Raw genomic sequence first — 22,102 nt, forward strand, 5'->3', positions numbered from 1 at the left:
AATGTGTGTCCCTAGAAGAATATAATAATTTTGAGGAGAACACAGTTCTGTATGTTGACTCTCCATAAATCCCAGATACTCACTACTATAATAAGGTGAATACTTTTTCTAGACACCACAATGCTGCTTCTGAATTTCCAAATTTTTAATAATTACTGAAATACACCTGGTAGCAATGTTTTTCAGCTTAGTATGGGTAAAAACAGATGACAAAGCTATATTTATTTCTCTTAGGTATTGCTATAAGAGGAACTAGCACTTCTGTTAACAAGACTGTGGCCAATATAATAAACTTTTCAATCCATCTTCAACTAGTGTGTATCCCTTCTAAATATTCATATATATATATTTATATATATATACTGAATAACCTAGTTTCATTAGCACTTTATATTAACTGTTAATAACTAGTTGGGGAAATTATTTAAAATTATGACATTATAAGTAATAAACATATATCAGGGAATATAACTCTTCAAATAGGAGATAACTCTACAAAATACATTAGGGAATAGTTTTCTCCAACACGGATGTGAAAAAAAAATCTATCCATATTCCACATGTGCTGTTCACCACACCTGTATATGTAGATACGTTCATGCCATTCCCCTTTTATGTTTATATATAATAGATATTTGCTAGCTAAAAGCTAAATATCACATGCCTATCCTAATAATGATTAACAAACTCAGAGATCAAGTCCCTGTTTTTTCTTGAGACAAAGAAATTTTTTATTTAAACTACATTTTCCTTTGAAAATTGCCTTTTAAAAAGAATATATTTGCTATTATTATTGCAAAAAATAATTTTGATTTATTGGAAAACACATTTTTACTTACTGGAATTTATTGGAAACAATTCAAATTTTCTTTAATAGAGGAGAAAATTCATTGACACAAATAACTAAAAATCCCAAGGGTATCTTTTTTTTATTATAAAGTCTTTATTTTAATGCCAGTATAGTTAACATAGAGTGTTATATTTGTTTCAGTTGTACAATATAGTGATTCAACAACTTCCATACAACACTTGGTGCTCAATACAAGTGCCCTCCTTAATCCCCATCACCTATTTCACCCCCCCACCACCCCTCTGGTGACCATCAGTTCATTCTCTATAGTTAAGAGTCTGTTTCTTGGCTTATGTGTGTGTATATATATATGCAATCAATTGATGGACCTTTGGGATCCTTCCATAATTTGGCTATTGTAAATAATCAAAACCACAATGAGACATCACCTCATACCTGTAAGAATGGCTAAAATCAAAACCACAAGAAACAACAAGTGTTGGCAAGGATGTGGAGAAAAAGGAACACTCATGCACTGTTGGTGGGAATGCAAACTGGTGCAGCCACTGTGGAAAACAGTATGGAGGTTCCTCAAAAGGTTAAAAATAGAACTACCATACAATCCAGTAATCTCACTACTGGGTATTTACCCAAAGAATATAAACCCACTAATTCAAAGGGATACATGCACCCCTATATTTATAGCGCATTATTTACAGTTCTGAGGGGTATCTTAATCCAGGCTACGGCTTAAGCCCGAGAGGTTCATTATGTCTCCTGGTCAGGCCGCTCCCATGCCTCAACTCTCTTTCTCATGCAGCTCCCAGTGAAAGTATGATGCTTTTTACAGCTCTAAATCTTTATTTTCTTAGGTTTAATTTTAAAAGCAAGAAAGTGTGTCTCTTCAAGAAGTCTAAGCATCATTACATTTAATTGTCTCTGATGTGGTTACCTGTCCATACTAGCATATGTGTCTGGAAAACTTAAATGTTTTGATCAGATAAACATGAATCATGTTTATTCATGTTATCATAAACATGAATCTACCCAACCTGAAGGCAGAGGTGGTATTAACCTTATCCAAAGGATGTGGCCTGAAATTTGGGGGTGGAGTTGATCGTAGAGGAAAAACAATGCCTGTTAAGTAGAAGCCAGGTGAATAGATGTTAGGGTTCCCCAAACAACAGCCACACACTAATAAGACAAAATGGATGCTGAATCTCCAAACACATCTATTTTTATGTTTTGCCTTCATAAAATAAATATTTAAGTGTAGATTTTATATCTTCTGATCTCAGATGACCAGATCATTATCCTAATAAAGAACCTTAGGAACTTCCTAATTAATTGTCTTTATCATCTTGGATTTATCAGTATTTGGCCTACCACATTGTTATACTTTTCTTGTGTATATGTAGCTCTGCATATCTGTGTGTAATGGGGGGATGTTTTATATATATATATTACATATATATAAAATAGGTATAGATGTAATATATTATATATATATGAATTCTATAGTGTGCATATGGCAAATAAAATGGTGGGATATATTCTGACATAATAAGTGTCATGCTGTCCATATTCTACTTGACGATGAGATTTATTTTCAGATTGTATCCCAATAAAAATAACTCTATGTCTATGGTGAGGTGAACATTGATTAGAGTGTACAATGTTTGGAATAAAAAGAGATAAGGGTACAGAGCAAAATGTAGCCATTCTTAGATAAATAAGTAATCAACAAGTATTTTGCTGCAGATGTTAACAGAAGACTTCCAAAATAACAATTTGGTACAGGCTTAATCATTAAAGAAACTAAGCTGTATCATTAGCGTATACCAAGAATAATCTGAATTGATGGATAAAGTCCCTAAAACAACATAGAAAGGTACTTTAATTTCAGTGCAAAAAATTTGGACAGAAATGAACAACAGGATCTAAGGATAAAGCAACTAGTAAAGGTCATAACACGATAATTCCTTTAGCTACACAAACTAAGTATAGCCATCAGGTCCTTTGAGGGGAGTACTTAAAAGTCAATTTAGGAGCTCCCATGACTTCTTTTTTTGTGTGCTTTCCCCACCCTTTCCACAGCACCTGGACTTCTGCTAGCACACCTCCTCCCTTTGCTCACCAGCAGGCTTCAGATCAGTCCTTGGAGCTGCATCACCAAGCCAGGGACCTGTGAGGTAGTAGACACAGATTTTAGAGCCTCTGAACCTCAGCTTTCTTCCAAGTTATCTCTCCCCAACAGCCATTTTTCTCCTCTGCCCCACATACATAGAAGGATCTCGGAAAATTAGTAGATTTCACTTGTTTTCCCCAAACTTCACCTGAAGCAAATATACCCCTGCACTCACTTGGTATGGAATGCTCTTATACCAGGCCTCTCCAGGTAATGACTTCCTTTCTCCTTTCTGATCTCATTCTGAATTGTCATTTCCCAGGAAGAAGCAGTAACATAAATACCAATTTTCAGCATTTAACACAGTGGCCATTGTAGACTCTTGTTGATGATTGGACTGTAGGTTTTCTGAGGACGGCTGTTGTGTGTCTTGCCACCCTTATACCCCCTATCTATACTGAGTGTGTCTGACATATAGACTGGCTATCTCAACATCTATTCCAGAGTTCCTCTAGTTTTCCCTCTTGAATTGCTCAACACCTACATTTTCTTGAATCTCTTACAGCTAGAGCTCCAGATATGCTTTAGATGCTGGAAAAGAAATGTGCTCAAGCAAGGTCTGAATTTGGAGCTGATCTCAGTGTGGGGAGAGTGGCAACAAGAAATTACAGAGCTGGCAAGTCCAGTCATAGGGTACCTTCTATCCCCATCTTGTAGCTCAGGCAGAGTGACCATGGGGACAGGGATGAAACAGTGTCATGGAACTCTGTCTCTTCCTGATACCTTCTCTGAGGAACCCATTCTCTAGTGAGGCCTATTCTGTGGTGGTCCACCAGCGGTCATTCCTATACATCCAACATGGAGTTTGCCCCCCAAGTCCTAAGTCATCAGATTCCTTGTATTATATGCCTTTCTGTTATTTATCTGTTTTGGGATACCTACAACCAAACTCTGAGTTCAGCAAATGTTTGTTGAATTAATCAATAAACAAATGAAAGAGTAGATGTCTCCTGGTTTAAAATGCATTTTTTTACATATAATAGATGAGATACCTTACCTTTTATAAAATTATGTCTTAATATTCTTCTGTTTTTGAAAATGATATATTACAAACACATGAGATAAGTAATGGGATGAATAGCACCATCTGAAAATTCATATTGCCTCATCACAGAAAAAAACTGAAAACCTTTTTATCTAGTTTTGATAAAAAAATACTGATATTTCCTTTACAATCATTAAAAATAAAAACAAATGAATTTTATCATGCTAATAAGCAAAAAGTGGATAAGACAAATTTAATAAAAAGAACGAAAAAGGCATTCCTCATATGGTACAAGTTAAGCTAATAAGCAGTGACTCATTCAAATATAAAGGCCAGAAAACATTAAAACTCAGATAATTATCTGGAGAAAAGGACACATTTGGGCTTTAAAATTCTGTAAATCCAAATTTTCTTTCCTTTTTTCCTATTTGTATACAGACAAAGGACATAGTTCTAATTATGAAACACCCATTAATATGGCTAAAAAACATTCCAGCAACATCCACCCAAATCGAGCCACATAAAGTTTCTTTGGGAGAAACTGAATTAATTCTATCTGGCTTAAGGTAGGCTAATTAATTTTAACTGGCTTAAGGTAAAATTATTCTTGTAATACAGACTCAGGCAGCTCATTATTTCTCCATATGCTACTGTTCCCCCACACCTGCTTCACCTTGGCACAGCAGACCTCTCACTTTTCCCTGCTCTTTCCCCATGTGGTCAAGGACATGCCACCAAAACAGCCACCAATTTGCCTCCAGCACAGAGAACCAGATTTTCAAGCATTAGTGCAGTAGACTGGAAAATAAATTTCATTTGTAATGTTTATTTAAATTAACTATCAAGTGTATAAAACATCCTTGAAAGTAATTTGAAATTGTCATTAACAAAAGATATTTACTGTATTCACTAAAGTTACACACACACACACACATATTCTTCAATAATGCCAAATCGAAATAACCTAAAGTCATTTACAGTTATTACAAAGGGCAGTATAAGACATTTTGAAAACACCGTGTGTTGACTTGTGGTTTCCCAAGTTTTAGTGGACATAAAAACCATCTAGATACTTTTCTGGGGGGAGATTTTGGCTAAATCTACCAACATTTTATTTTTACTTATTTTTTGGCTGTGAATATAATTTTTTAAAATTTTTATTCAAGTTACAGTTAGATGACATACAGTGTAATATCAGTTTCAGGTGTACAATATGGTGATTCAACACTTTCCTACAACACCTGGTGCTCATCACCACAAGTGCCCTCCTTAATCCACATCACCTGTTTCATCTACACCCCCCCACCTCCCCTCTGGTAACTATCAGTTTGTTCTCCGTAGTTAAGAGTCTGTTTCTTGGTCTTCCTCTCTCTATCTTTTCTTTCCCCTTATGCTCATTTGTTCTGTTTCTTAAATTCCATATATGAGTGAAATCATATGGTATTTGTCTTTCCGTGACTGATTTATTTCACTTAGCATCATACTTTCTAGCTCCTTCCATATCATTGCAAATGGCAAGATTTCATTCTTTTTATGGTTGAGTAATATTCCACTGTGTTTATATACCACATTTTCCTTATCCATACATAAGTGAATGGACACCTATCTACTTTTTAAAAAATACATACCTTCTTACTTCCCAAGTTACATGTCTATTAATTTAGAATTTTCATTTTCAGAAAGCACCCCATTTGGTACAGTAGGACCATGATCCACTTCAGGAAACACTGCTCCAGGAGATAAGAACATCTAATCTGTTTTTAAATTCCTTCTCTCTACCATGTGAATTCTGCTGAACATACAGGGAATAACATGATTTCAGAATACTAGAAAGGGAGCTGAATGTGAAATATGAATATGATTTGTAATTGTTCTTTCTTGATTCATATTACACTAAAATAGAACCACCTTCACACATGCACACATACACACATACAAGGAACTATGTAATGGAAAATTAAAGTTAGTTAAAAAGCAAAGAGATGATTGTTGCTGGTTACTGAAATATTGATGCTTCCTGTTCTGTTTTCCCAGAATTTAGAGAGAATTAGAAAGCCTGCCAAATGCTGTGGGGATTTAAATACCATTAAATTAAGCAAAATAAAATGATAGGGAAACAAAGTGATGGGCAGTAGCAGAAAAATATGAAATGAAAAATCTCTCAATGATATCAACAACCATATTAAATTTAACTGCATGAATTAAAAAGAAATAAATCCGGCAAGTGGAAAGAGTACACTAAGCTGTATCAGGAGCCAACAGCTATTTTAGTGAAAATAAACTGAAATTCTAAAGAAATATTACATTGTCCTCATGAACCCAAATTAGTGCTTTTATTTAAACCTAGTAGATAACTTTTGGAAAACATAAAAGGATAATGGAATTTTGGTGCTGGAAGAATCTCAGCTATTTATTCCAGACTCTTTTCTTAAAAATAAGAAAACTAAAGCACAGAGTATTATTCAGCCAAAATATTGAGCACGAACTAGGATAAGAATTTTATTCTTTCATTCTCTAACCTCTGGTCCCATTTTCCTGTTATAGATTTGTTAAATCACACATTTGGCAGTTACCACTTTCACTGAATAATAATGTGGATGCTCTTTGGAGTCTCTTTTGTAAATCCACTAATTCCATTCATGAGGGCTCTGCTGTCAGACCTAATCAGCTCCCCAAAGCACCAGCTCCGAATACCATCACATTTGCAATAAGGTATCAACATATGAACTTTGGAGGGACATACAAATTCAGCAGTTCTCAATATTCCCAAAAGTCATCTACAGATTCAATGGAGTCCCTATCCAAAGCCCTATTGCATTTTTTTTTTTACAGAAAAAGAAAAGCTGATCTTCAAATTCATAGGGAATTTCAATTGGCTCCAAATATCCAAAATGATAATGAAGAAGAAGAAGAAATTTGGAGGAGTCCTATTTCTTGATTTCAAAATTTATCACAAAGGTACAGTAATCAAAACAATGTGGTACTGGCATAATGGTAACCATGTGGACCAATGGAATGAAACTGAGCCCCCAGAAATAAGCCCATACATCTGTAAACTAATGATTTGCAACAAAGGTACCAGGACAACTGAATTGGAAAAATATAGTCTCTTCAACAAATGGTGCTGAAGCAACTGGGTAGCCATATGTAAAATAATGAAGTTTGATTCCTATCTTATATTATAGGTGTATAAATTAACTCAAAATAGGTCAATGACTTAACTATAACAGGTTAAACTATAACAGCCTTAGAAGAAAACATAGGGGTTAAATCTTCACAACCTTGGGCTTTAGCAATCAACTCTTAGAAAGGAAACTTTAAAAAGAACAGACAACAAAAGAAAAAGAGATATACTGGATTTTATCAAAATTAAAACTGCATACATCAGAAGACATTCCCAAGGAAGTGAAAAGACAACCCAAAGAATGGTAGAAAATGCTGGGAAATCAAATATCTGATAAGGATTTAATATCCAGAATACAAAAATAACTCTTACAACTCAGCAACAGAAAGGCAAACAACCTTATGTTTAAAAAAAAGGGGTAAAGAGCTTGAATAGACATTTCTCCAATAAAGATATATAAGGCACACGGAAGGATTTTTAAATCACCAGTCATGAGGGAAATGCAAATCAAAAGCACCATAAGATACCACACTACACACCCACTAGGATGATATAATTTTAAAAAGGCAAAACAAAAACCAAAAAAGAACAAGTGTTTCTGAGATATGGAGAGCCAGGATCGCTCATACACTGTGATAGGAGTGTTAACGGTTCCGCCACTGTGGGGGAAAAACTCACTGGTTCCTTCAAACACTAAATATAGTACCACCATATGACCCTGAAATTCTACTCCTAGTTATGTACCTAAAATAATTGAAAGCAAATGATGAAAACAACCCAAGTGTCCTCATTGGCACATAAGTGGATGAACAAATTGTTGTATACCCAAAGAATTACGGTGCAACCAAAAGGAAAACGAAGTATGGATATACACACGAACCTTGAACACCCCATATTTAAGTTAAAAAAACCAGACACAGAAAATTACAGGTTGTATGATCCCGCTCATATGAAATATCCAGAACAGGTAAGTCCATAGAGAGAGAACAGACTTGCGGTTGCTGGAGCTTCAGGGGAGTGAGGGATGGGGAACTGCTGTATAATGCTTACTGGGTTTCCATTGGGAATGATGAAAATGTTCTGGAATCAGTTAGAGGTGGTAGTTGTACAACATCGTGAATGTACTAAATACTACTAAGTTATTTATTTTGAAATATTTAATTTTATGTAATATAATTTCACTTAGGAAAAGGAAAAGGAAAAGAAAAAAAAATAGTGAATGTTTCAGACCTATGGGTTTTTCCCTCATCTTACAGTTTTATTTTTAATTTGAATTTTAGCTTTAGTTTTAAAGAAGTATTATAACCATAGTGTTTCATCATTTTAAATAAGAAACTAAACATTATTTTTTATCATTGCTTTAAATCAAGCTAATATAAATCCACCGATAACAGCTATGTGAACTGCCAATCATTTTGTAATAATATAGTGGATTATTAGTAGTACACTAGACATATCAAACACAAAATGATATAATTTCATATCTGAATGTCACAATTTGTATTATAAAATTTCACGAAGTTCTAAATCTGCAAAATATAAGTAACCTAAAGTGTCAAAATTTGCATCTTGGTTTTAATTGGCTATCAGATAAAATATCATTGATCTGGTATATAGGAAAGAGATTTGTAAAGATATTATAAGCCTCCAACAACCTTATAGACCTCACTGCCCTCTAACATAGAATAAAAGAAAAGTAAAGAATTAAAGATAAATCAAAATATACAATGATATTTAAATAATGAAAATGGAACATAAAGTTATTTACTCATTTGATACACATTTAAGAAGGTGTGCCAAACACCATAGTAGGGGTTGGGATTTACTATTCATAATTTTAATTTAATAAATTATGACAGGGGCACCTGGGTGGCTCAGTCAGTTAAGCGTCTGCTTTCGGCTCAGGTCATGATCCCAGGGGTCCTGGGATCGAGCCCCGCATTGGGCTCCCTGCTCAGTGGGGAGCCTGCTTCTTCCTCTCCCTCTGCTGCTCCCCCTGCTTGTGCTCTCTCTGAGTCAAATAAATAAAATCTTTAAAAAATAATAATAATAAGCTATGACAACATTTGTGTTTTATAAGAAAAAGTGAAATCCCACCCAGTGATAATATATTCCTAGAAACGAGGCTTCATATATATAAAATCTTACTTGTGTACCTATTCTCCAGTGGAGAATCACAAAACAGAAAGAAAAAATAAAACCCCTATTTTAGAGTTTATTTATAAAAATCAATTTGTTGTATGCATGCGTATGTGTGTTTGTGTGCAGCATGCGTGTATTTAAGGATGAGTGAGGGCAGTCATATTAGAGAAAATGTCACCCTATTGTGTAGTAAACTGATTTATTTCAATCCAGTAGGAACTTTCAGTAGATACCTCCTTATGACATTCATAAACAGTACTTAAGAGTCTATCTCTGGTAACTTCAGAAATTCTTGGGGAAAAGAACACTGTTCTGCTCAACCCACACAATCCCATGGACTTTTGTTAAATTGTATACAAAATCATGGATGCATTTCTAAGTTTTATGAAATAACTAAATTATCAATTCATAAAAGACACCCACGTGTAGCTTAGTGTTTTGCTACAAAGAGGGCATTCTTCAAAATGAATTATTTTAATTTTTATACACAAAATATATTCCACATATGAAAGGGTTAAAAACTGCCATATATCCAAAATTCTCTACCGTAATACACAGTTTTACTGATCACCATATTGAAAATTAAAATTTCTATTATAGCTCAGGAAGCAAAGCTATGTAAGAACAGTTAAAGAAAAACATGAAAGCACCCTATCTAATAACATCAAATTATGTTATTCCATATTTAAATTATTACTATTTTATAACAGTTTAAGAATAGATATTATTTTTCTTAAATTATTCAATAATTTTATGAGCAAATATTTTGAAAGAGAAATGTGAATGAGGAAAAGTTAACAAATCCATAGGTTTGCTTGCGAAACCTCTGAATGAAAATATCTCTGAGGGTAAAGTTACTAAACAAAATAAATATAATGTCATTCCCACTCAAGGAATGGACACTGTCAGAAAAGTCAATTCATTAGGAATTGACTTTGATGGCCTTTCCACTCTTAGATTAATTCATCATTTTCCTGAGACACATCAATTACCACTCTGTCACATTAACTTTCTGAAAATGACCCATAGTGTGACCTGAAGGAAGGGATTCAGTCGCCAGAATGATTTAAGAAAATAAGCCTCCAAAAAACTTCATGAGAGGCATGCTGACTAGCTCGTGGGGCTTTACCCAGTAGAATACTGACCCCTTTTTCCAATAACCTTTCACTTTAAGAAGTATTATTTGGAATGGAGAATACATATACTGCATATCAGCAGAACTGAGGCTTTCCAAGTACAAAAATCTGTCTCACTTTGGTAAAGTAAATAAAGTAAATGAGCATTTATAGGATAGGAATCATACTTAGGAAAATGGTTGGGAATTACAATCCTACTTTTCTCCATTACAGCAAAATCAGGACATATTTTGATAAGTATCAGCTTATATGTGTTTGTTCCCATGGTGGTTATTTTGCTATGTCTTCTCACTTTATAGTGGGCACACACCATTTTTCCCTTCTTTGTCCCTCATTTGTCTTCTCTTTTCCTCTTCTCCTCACCTCTTTTCTCTGTCCTCCTAAAAGTTCCTAGAAGGAACAAAAGCTCAGAAAGAGATTAGAATTCGTGAAGTCCTTAAAGTTTCCTTTTCTTTTTCTTTTCACCAAGCCCTGGTAAAGATGTTCTTTTCTTAATCACATGATTTACCAGTTGTCTTGATACTTCCTTCTCTCTGTGTCTCTTGTAGGCATGGCCCCACCTCTCAGATGTTCATACTGATGAGTAATTTTCCAGTCTATTCATTAAGAGTTCAGGTGTACTGCTCGGTTTTTTTAATTGTAAAAGATTTGATGCACATGTAGCTTCAACATAGGACATAAAAACAACCACAAGATGGAGATTCATGTGATGAGATCATTCGTGTTAAGGAGAATCTTTGTCTTTAAATTAACAGTACAACTTATTTTATTATTCTAAAAGATTTTATTTATTTGAGAGAGAGAGAGTGTGTGCACGGGGATGGGGAGGTGCGGGTAGAGAAGCAGACTCCACAGGCAGCCCGATGCGGGGCTCCATCCCAGGACCCCGAGATTATGACCTGAGCCAAAGGTAGGTGCTTAACCAACTGAGCCAACCACGTGCCCCAATGGTGCCATTTAAAATGAAAAGATACTTTCTTTAAAAATTTATTCCCTATAATACTAAAGCCAAAAAAACGCAAAAATATATGCAAAATATAGCACTATATATTTCAAATATACAGGTGAAATTCTTCCCCTATTGTATAAGCAAGAATTTATAAAAAAATTCATTGAACAGAGAATGTTAAAATTCAACAAATTAACACAATTTATTGATTTGTAGATTTCTGTGAATAGCAATTTTGTGTCTGTCACAGACACTTATTAAATGTGATTAGATATAAAGATAACATAAGAGACTTTACACCTCTTTTAGAGAGTGATAATTAAGTGGTTATTGTTTTGTCACATGTCAGCACCTATTTCCAGTGTCACTCCTATATAGAAATTATATTCACATAGATATATACTGCTTCTATATGGTAATTACATACCTATGTACACATGATACTCCTATAGGATATTTTTATATACATATAAATTAGTTTTTATTAAAATAATGTTAAAATTACAATTTGACTTCATGTTATAATAAAATCCACAGTATTCTCTGGACTTAGGCATGTTTTATATGCAGCTTGGTTCATTTGGCATTTGGGGACATCTGAATCTTGATCCCGATGGGGACCTCTGTGGCACCAAGGATTCTGACCTGCAGCTGCTCTATGATAAGTAATTATTTTGGTTCAGGTAGTGAGTCTGAATTCTTAATGAAGAGCATAAGAATCATCAACACCTCTTCCTGGTCATCAAGAAAATATATACTTAAGGAATAGTTTTCTGGCTGATAAACACATCCACTTTTTTGGTCAGACCTTCCAGAATCTTCAGTTTCCAAGTTCTGTTTATTTCTTAGCTGAAGAACTGCACTTGCCCAAAGAGCCCAGGTCTGGACTCTGTGCCCTGTTGACAGGACATGCCAACTGACATATATGCCAGTTCCAAACAGTTCCCAATCGACCCTTATATTTCCTAACTGACACACTTTATATTATAACATTTTGATGTAACTAGATAGGAATCAAAATGAAATAGAATGACTTGTTTCCTCTGTATTCCCATTCTATTTTATTGGCAATCATTATGATATACTACTGATAATAATTTATGTGTTTATCTCCCTATATAGACTTTAAGCCCAGGCTGGGCAGGGATATGATTCATTAATCTTCACATCACTCAGCTTCTACAACAGTGATGGACACAGAGTGTTATATAAAGGCTTGTTCTGTTCAAGTGAGTCAAATGCAAGCAGGTATTTTGATGATCAAAACTTGTTTCATGATTGAAATAATTCTATACTTTCACAACTAGAAGTCTGCACAAAAACAGATTTATCAGCTGTATATGTCAGAACCAAATACACTATTATGGTTGGTTTCTGAATACATATAATAAAAATTATGATTACTGACTATAACATTTCACTTTAGATATCTATGCTGCCAAGTTATGGAATTCTAATGCAATTTAATCTGGCATTTGCAATTAATCCCTAGAATTCCAAAGAATAAGAAAAAGTGATATGGAATTCAATTTTTCTGGACATTTAGGTTTTAAGCTCATATGAGTATGAACTACTTATATAACTAAAAATTGTGTAAGACTGTTGAATCACAGATCTGTACCTCTGAAACAAATAATACATTATATGTTTAAAAAAAGAAGAAGAAGATAGCAGGAGGGGAAGAATGAAGGGGGAGAAATCAGAGGGGGAGACAAACCATGAGAGACGATGGAGTCTGAGAAACAAACTGAGGGTTCTAGAGGGGAGGGGGGGGATGGGTTAGCCTGGTGATGGGTATTAAAGAGGGCACTGAATGGAGCACTGGGTGTTATATGCAAACAATGAATCATGGAACACTACATCAAAAATTAATGATGTATGGTGATTAACATAACAATAAAAAAATAAAATATTTTAGCTAAAGGTTTAAAAAAATAAAATAAAAATATGAACTTATCAAACTCACTTTTAATTCACTGTTAAAGAGACTGCGTGAAATAATAGAATTGTGCATTAAGATACTGTAGGTACTTTAATGGAAGAAATAGAAACAAGATGTAAATGTTTTGCAGCATGTTGACACCAAAACACGCAAATTGCAACTGCCATTAAGAGATTATTTTTTAAATCTAAAAGCTATTTATTTTTAAAAATTCCATCTATAGCAGGAATGTCTATTGGCCTTAGAATAAAACAATTCCAAAAATCTGAAGTTCTCAAAGTCAGATGTTGAATTTAATTCTAGCTTTAATATTTATGTTATAGCCTGTAAAAGCTATTTGCAACATGATGCAATGATTTGACTCAAAAATAATTTTTCTGAAACTAAAAAAAGGACCAGAGGAGAGTAAACTTCAGCTAAACTGAAATGTTTATGCAGATATTATCACTACTGACAAATGCTTATTCCACAGCTGTTCAAACTAATGGAGAAATTTACTTATTGAGAAATAAGATCAATTGCTTGAAAAATACTGAGACAAAAGTATAAAAGGAAACAAAAAACACAAAGGTCCATTCCTTCACTTTTTTCTTCATTTTGGAAAAGCTTGAAACTGTCAGATTTGTCCTATTCTAACATTTTCATACAAAATTTGTTAAACTCTTGTGTTCATATTCATGAACAATGTTATTCTACCTTATGATGAGAAAGAGAGCAAGCAGTCAGAAGTTAAATAGCACAAAAGAAAATGCTCAGATTTGGAGGTGGGTAAAAGGGAAGGCAGCACCGACCAAGCATCAGGGGGGCATGTATAGTGAGAACATCCCTTCCAAGGAGCACCCATACCTTTTTTTCTTCCTGCCGTTCAATTTGTGATGTCTTGAAATCAGGACTTTGAGAGTTTGCACTGAATCTGTTTTTCCCATCCAGCAGCTCTTCCATTTCTTTCATCTGAGCCTTTAGCCTTCTATTTTCTTTTTCCAGTCCTTGTTTCTCTGTTTCAAGTATTTCCCTCTTGTCCCACTCTGAGATATTTTCAGCCTGCAATCTCTCTAGCTAAACACAGAAAACACAAAGAGGCAACAGTAGCACTTATAATTGCCAAAAGGCAAGGCACCCAGCAAAAAAGCCCCCACTAAGAAAGGTTCACAGATATGTAAGTTTATATAATTTTTAAAAAGAAAACCGTATTTGTCTGAAAAGTTGTAAACAATACAAAGGTCCTAAGACCACACCATGCAAAGGTAAATATAGCTTTCCTCTTGGTTTGTAAGACTATGCCTATAACCACACAGACCATATTTGTCAAGTAAATATGTCAAGTGAAAAACAATGGTATTCTGCCAACAATCTCCACTTAAATGATGAACATTTATCGATTGAGAAGGCACAAAATAATTTCTTGGGCAATTCTGGTTGAATGGATATAGCTCATGTATTCACTCATTCATTTATTTATTTATTTGCTATACCTTTCAAGTTCTACATATTATGCTGGTCACTGAGAATAAAGACAAGTGAATGTAATAGAATAGTATAAAATACATAATTAGAGTATATATAGTCAAACACAGAGTGAGTGGTTAATTGGATTTCTAGGGAATAGAAGTTGGCAACCATGGCCAGGAGGCCAAATATGACCCAGCCATTTTAGTATATTCCATAATAACAGTTTTCTTTTTTTAGTAGTTGAAAAAAAATTTTTAAGAAGTACTATTTTAGACAAATTAACATATAAAATTTCAATTTCAGTGTCACAAATACAGTTGTATTGAAATGCAGCCACATTCATTGTTTTACATTTGCTTATGATTGTTGTCACATTAACAATGGCAGATTTGAGCTGTTGGGATAGAGACTGTATGACCAGCAAAGCCTCAGTTATTTACTATCTGGCCCCTTACAGAAAAAGTTTGCTCATCTCTGCTTTCTTTGACTCTTAAGGAATTTATTTATTAAAATGTTCTCTGCCAAGATTTCACATTAGCTTAAAATTCAAATCAGTCTTTACATTTCTCTGCTGAGGTCTCCACCTCAGTGTACCTAAAAACACCTTCTCCAGCAATCAGTGTTACCAGCGTCCACACGGTGAGCCCCCCATGGTCAGACTCTTTGTCCCCTAGGTGACCCAACTAAATGTTAATCCTGCTCTGCTACAGGGTAAAAGCTCCTAACTCAAACTCATTGGGAAAGGGGTGAAACTTCTGCAAAGTGCACTTAAATGGTACTGTTTGCTCATGAAAAGAAACCAGTGAGTCCTCTAAGAATAATAAAAGGGGATATTTTACAGTTAAGCACATGATTTAGAGTGAAGAATTCAGATGTTGCTCTGCTGGCCCAGGCTGTTAATACTCTTCTTGTTCCTCCTGTGGGCCCCCTTCATCAGGTATCACAAAGCCTTCACCTGTGGCATACAGAATGTCCACAATCCTCTGCAATACCAGGTTGTTTTCCCTCTCGTTCTCTGATAAATCAATTCAATGTTCCTTAGCTTTCCAAAGTAGAAATCTCTTTCTCCAAGTCCTCGACGGTAAATTTCAGTACGTTGACCTGCTGCATCAGTTCAGCTGCTTCGTCATCCCCATTGCCCACACCAGGATTCTTTCGCACCACACCCGGGCCAGACTTAGGGGTGGCAGTGGTTCTGTGTGTTGCAATGGGCCTCTGTGGGGCTGTGCTGCTAGAGCTGAGAAGTTTCTTCGCTTTGTTCAGAGCCAGAGCAACAAGACAGGGAGCCACCGCAGTCTCTTGACCTTGTCTGGCAGCTACAGGGTCATAGTCTTTTCCATCATAGTTTGCATCAAAAAACTTCTTGAACCACTAAACTAATTCAAAATTGTCCTGAAACTTTCCATTTACTCATTTGTCCACAGGAATTATTTTGTCAACACCCATTTTCTTAAAACCTGCTTGTAGTATCTTCACTTCACTTCACCTCAAAAAGTGCTGGATGTATTCATGTTCTATCTTAGCCTGGAATTTCACTTTCTTCAAGGCAATGGAGCCAGGGAACAGCATGTCCATGAACTGACAGTAGGCAGCCCCTGAATACAACTGTTTTGATCTTCGTCAGATTCAGCTGCAGAGACTCATTGATCCAGGCCAGCATGTCATGTCGACTGAGGTTATCATTGGTGACTGATGTTGAATATATGTTCACTGCCATCTTCGGCTCTCAGTGGGACCACGTCCAGTGGCTGTGCCCAGCTTCGGTTCCGTCTGCCTCACCTCTGCTTTCTCCCTATGGTTCCCAACCAAGGCTGCACATGAGATTCTCCTGGAGAGATGTTTATAGTTACCAGTGTCCAGGACCCACCTCGAGAAGTTTTGATTTAATGGATTTAGGGTAATTTTAATGTCTCCCTTGGTCAGTTTTTCTTATTTTAACATTTTTATATTTAGATTTTAAAGAGGCAATATCAAATGTGTTAATTTTATGCAGTTTTATTATGTTTACATAGTTGCTCATTATTAGAGTGAAGTTGAATTACATTTGCCAGTTATGATTTTTTTTTTCTTGTTCTGGATGTAAGTAGAAATGATTAGTAGCTCTTTCAGCTCTGAGTTCTAATACTGAGCTATGAATTCTAATCTTGACTTCACCACTGATTCTATGTGGTAAGCTCAGCCTTTAACTTCATCTCCCCAATATGGGCAATCTATTCCCCAATGTGACAGGGTTTGAAAAATAAAATTAATTAAATAGAGAGGAAAATACTTTTCATAGCAATATTCTACTTAGAGAAGAAACATTGTGGTAACATACTTTGGGAAAAATAATTATATAGGTATTTCTCCCACAAATTTGGGCATATGTATATCCAAATGTCAAAGTAATTTTATGGCATAGATCTGGATGGTGAAGCCATTCTTCACAGTAGAAAAACAACTGGAAACTAGTCCTGATTCTGTCACTTTCTCATTGGCTGAATCTGAAATGTTTCTTCTTTCTGTTCCTGTTTTTAAATAAAATTAAGATGAGGACACCAGACCCACAAAATTTGTGGAAGTATAAGGACTGAAAGAAATCAATTATTCAAAATGCCTTGCAAACTATGTAACATGATTAAAATAGGAAACATTTTTAAACTGTTAAGGATAAAAATTGGAAATTATTTATTTTTACATTGTTAGTTCCAAATGGCTTGACTGCAGAGTATTGATTAGTATTAGACTATTATAAAGTATTTTTCATGATATTTTAAATTCTAAAAGAGAAATCAACTTAATCAAAATCAACTTAAAAATGTTAGACTTCAAAAAGAAGAAAAATGTTAGACTTCAAAATATCTTTCTATTTAATCTTTCTATTTAAATATCTTTCTAATAAAAAATTTCTAAAATCTGCTTTTTCATATATATAAAATTGTACCATTATTGTAGATATATTCTGTTCCCAAATCTAAGAGAGGCTCTGGCTTCTGAAAAGCAGGACACAAAAATTACATTCTTGGGAGTAGACCTTGTTTATCAATTAAATATAATAAACTATGGGATCAAATTTTATTTTATTTTTAAAGATTTGAGACAGAGAGAGAGAGAGAGAGAGCCTGTGCATGCAAGTGGAGGAGGAGGGGCAGATGGAGAGAGAGAATCTCTGCTAAGCGAGGAGTGTGACGCCAGCTGGATCCCAGGACCCCGGGAGATCACGACCTGAGCCAAAATCAAGTCGGACACTTAACTGACTGAGCTACCCAGGCACGGCAGGGATCAAATTTTAGATGATGTGATTTAACATGTGGGGTATCTATTTGGGGATACGAGGTGAAAATAGTATTTCAAAATCCAATTACTAACATGTCATTTTTTTAATTATTAAGATTAATGCTTAAACTTTTTGACTATCATCACATCACTTATCAGAATGAAAATAATAAAGCTATCACAAAAAGTCATTAACTTGGTGATGAAAAATTAATTTTAGGAAAATGTATGTATTTCTGGCCAAGGACAAATATGTTATGTCAAGGCTTTGTGGAACTGTAGGCATTTAAAAGAAATTGCTGAAGTCAATTTTATACCTGATAACAGATTACAGGTAGAACTCAGGTTTTATACAAGTAACAGATGGTTTGAATGAATAAACTCCAAATCTTTAAAAAAAAGAAAGGAATGATTTTATCAGTTGTAACAACAAATCTTAAATAATGATGTCTGATTATTTGCTATTTGCAGGTTATTGACACAGCAATTATTTCATAAATTTATGTATACAACACACACCAAAAAATAAAGGTTATGTAGAAATTGGAACATCATAGATATTATAAACCATTTTATTTCTGTTTTCATTTTACAAAATTTTTTCTTATCAGATTATTCTTTTCTAAGAATCATATGAAAATCTATTACATTAAAGCCATTCAACTGAGGGGCGCCTGGGTGGCTCCGTCAGTTAAGCCTCAGACTCTTGATTTCGGCTCAGGTTATGAACTCAGGGCTGTGAGATCTAGCCCACGATGGATGGGCTTTGTGTCAGTGGGGAGTCTGCTCCATATGCTCTCTCCCTCTGCCCTTCTCCCGGCTTGTTCTCTCTCTCTCTCCAAAATAAATAAATCTTAAAAGGCATTCAACTGAATGCAAGTTAAAAAGAAAGTAAAAATCAGGTAATATTTTAAGTTTTCAGAATTTATTGTAAGCAATTCTAATAATCATATCATATTGAAATGGAATTCCATTGATTTGCTTTTAGTGATCAAGAGAAAATCCTAAAATATTTTCATTCTAACTCTAATATACTATGAATTTTAACTAATAGTGGGTAGGTACTATTAAATAAATTTCAGGTAATATGGGAATTACTGGAAAAAATGTTTTCCAGAATTTTTAATGTAAAAATATATTCTCTTAAGAGTAATGGGTGAAATACTTGTTGATTTAATCATTTCCAATGTTATGCATATTAAACATTAAGAGTAGGGGCACCTGCGTGGCTCAGTTGGTTAAGTGTCTGCCTTTGGCTCAGGTCATGATCCCAGGGTCCTGGGATCGAACCCTGCATTGGGCTCTTTGCTCCATGGGGAACCTGCTTCTCCCTCTCCCTCTGCCTGTGCTCTCTCTGTCTCTCTCTCTGTGTCAAATAAACAAATAAAATATTTTTTTAAAAATAAACATTGAGAAAAATATGTAAACACCCAAACTATTCAGGTGTTTAACAAATATTATTTAGTATCTCTTACATAAGAGGCACCAAATATTCTATTGACAAAATACAAATAAATATATAGGTATAAATCGGTCAGAGACTCATGAGGGATAAAACCCCCTGAGTGCTATAAGAAAGGCCTGCAATAAATTAGGCAATCAGAGGTTATTTGAAGGAATAATATGTAAGCTGAAATCTGAAGTTTAAGAAGTCAAAGAGGTGGAATCAAGGCAAGAATATTCCAATAAAGCAAGCAGGAAATAGGTCTGAACATTACAAGAGCCAAGAGTTCTAACATGAAATATTCGGTGTGGGGTAGAGTATGAGATGAAATCAAGACAAGCAGGAAGTGGTTCTTGAAAGTAAGTGTGAACATTAAGAATCATTTGAGTTACTTGTGGAAAATGTAATATTTTGATTATTCCTAAAGATATAATTATGGGGTCATTTCTAAACATTTTCATCTACTCAATGTTATTGTTGCTTAATACTATTGAAAGAACATCAAAGATTCTAATCAATACAATAACTAGAATGTAAGTTTATGAATCCAGAGCCATGCCATTTTGTTCATCAGCCTAGACCTGACACATGCTATGTAAGTGACCTATAAGCACCGTTGGAGGAAGGAGAAAGTACACAATGGCAGTCTCTAGGAAAGAGCCTGCCTAGATTTCAGTTACAACAATGAGACACAAAGCAAAATTAAGAAAGCATCCTAGAAGAGCCAGTTATTTAGCTTACCATACCCAACACTGGTAGGATTTCTCAGATTGACTCTTACCTCGTTGCTCTTGGCATAGCTCCACTGCATTTTGTGGCAGGTGAATGCAGTGATGCAGAGAGAAGACTTCCAGTAAAATAAACTAGTTGAGTCCCAATTCTCTTTATCTTGAAAGCCTCCATTTTTCATTTATAAAATATAAAAAGAATATTTCCTACAGCCTAGTCTTATAAGGCAGAAATTATATTATTTAGGGGAAATATTTATTCCAAACTCAAATATTTCATGTGATCATTTTTTTTTTCTAAAGAAAGAAACAGGGTGCCTGGGTGGCTCAGTCGGTTGGGCATCTGTCTTCCGCTCAGGTCATTATCTAGGGGTCCTGGGATCAGGCCCTGCATCAGGCTTCCTATTCAGCAGGGACTCTCCCTCTGCCCCTCCCCAGTGCTCATTCTCTCTCTCTCATTCAAATAAATAAATAAAATCTTAAAAAAATAAAAAAATAAAAAACATATCAACAGCCAAATGAAATAATGACAAAGTAAAATAGTATATTAATTTTTTATGTTTTATCAAGATGACAATAATTTTGTAAATGGACATTGTCAAATGAGAAAACCCCCAACAGAATGTACTATGGGGCATTCTGCAGGCTAGTGAGAAGTAACCTAAAACCATCTGGATATTCCAATAATATATTCACAAATATTCAGAATTTTCATTTGAGACAAGTCAGCCATAAAATCACATTACAAACTGATTTTGGAAGTAAGAGGTAAAAGGCAGGAAGCTTGCTATTTCTTAGCAGTATGAGATTATTACTCTTTTACTGAGGGTAATATATTTTTCTGATAAGGAGCTATATAGGTTATTTCTTATCCTTAAAATAATCTTGTAAGGGTGTACTTCCTGCCGTGAGGAAACTGGGGTCCTTAAGAGTAGAGGTAATTCTCAAGGTAGGCAAAAATTCCAAGCTATGGTTCACCTAAAGTTCCTCTCTGATTCCAATCCTGAGCTCATTATACTCATACCATGCTAACAGATAGCTGCTAATATATGTATATCCCTTTGCAGTAGCACGTACCACATTTTGAATCCATTGTACTACCTTACCTCAAAAGTATATTTTCTTTTGATATATTTTGGGGTTTTGAGGCTTGTTTCATCTTTCTCTAGCATTAGATTAATTCAAAAGAAAAGAATTCTGTAGACTCACATTAAAAAGTCCGGCAACTCAAACCTAATGCAGTATGCATATTACTGATGTCATCACACCCCAGGGTCTTTTAACATTCTTTGTCTAGGTCTTAAAATCACAAATAAGAATTGGATTAAACCTTCTCCTAAATTAAAATCTACTTCTACCTGTCCACAGCTAAATACAGCTCAGTGATAGCTCACAGCATCTTTTACCAAGAGTCAAGAGAACAATAAATGATTTTTAGTAATGGGCAATGTCACATGTATTTTCATTACTTTAATTTCATTTTAAATCTTTGGAGGATTTCTAAAAGTAAAGAACCCTAGAACTAATTTGAAATAAAATGTGTACCAAAGTTAAATAAAAGAAGAGGGAACCACATGAAAAAGAAATAATCTAGATACAGACACTACACCCTTAAAAAAATTAACTCAAAATGGATTACAAACCAGATGTAAAACACAAAACTGTAAAACTTCACAGAAAACATATAGCACAGGAGAAAATTTAGATGGCCATGGATTTGGTGATGGCTTTTTAGATACATAGCCAAAGACAGGATTCATGAAAGAAATAATTGATAAACTAGACCATTAAAATTAAAAATTTCTGTTCTGTGAAAAACAATGTCAAGAAAATGGAAAGACAAGCCTAAGACTGAAAGAAAATATTTGCAAAAAACATCTGATAAAGGACTGTTATCCAAAATACACAAAGAATTCTTTAAATTCAACAGTAGAAAACAACCTATTTGAAAATGGGCCCAAGATCTATAG

At 34.6% G+C, this 22,102-nt stretch overlaps 1 protein-coding gene and 1 pseudogene across 6 annotated transcripts in view; both read right to left on the bottom strand.

Moving 5' to 3' along the window:
* Positions 1-953: 953 nt before the first annotated feature.
* The window catches only part of CCDC102B (coiled-coil domain containing 102B), a 185,686-nt gene continuing 164,537 nt past the window's right edge, over positions 954-22,102 (bottom strand). For 4 of the 6 annotated variants that reach the window (XM_025886902.2, XM_073898067.1, XM_073898068.1 and 1 more), the window contains 2 exons: positions 14,103-14,312; positions 954-2,975 (listed from right to left, as the gene is read on the bottom strand). In XM_025886902.2, the coding sequence (XP_025742687.2) occupies positions 2,937-2,975; positions 14,103-14,312 (249 nt within the window). In that variant the 3' untranslated portion in view covers positions 954-2,936. Of the gene's footprint in view, positions 2,976-14,102; positions 14,313-22,102 lie in introns of those variants that run through there. The other 2 variants (XM_073898070.1, XM_073898069.1) reach the window with 2 other exon arrangements.
* LOC112835187 (microtubule-associated protein RP/EB family member 1 pseudogene) lies at positions 15,602-16,422 on the bottom strand (annotated as a pseudogene).

The sequence above is a fragment of the Callorhinus ursinus genome, unplaced genomic scaffold, assembly GCF_003265705.2.
Source record: "Callorhinus ursinus isolate GAN/ISIS: 27379988/994484 unplaced genomic scaffold, GSC_fseal_2.0 scaffold11, whole genome shotgun sequence".
NCBI classification, from domain to species: Eukaryota; Metazoa; Chordata; class Mammalia; order Carnivora; family Otariidae; genus Callorhinus; species Callorhinus ursinus.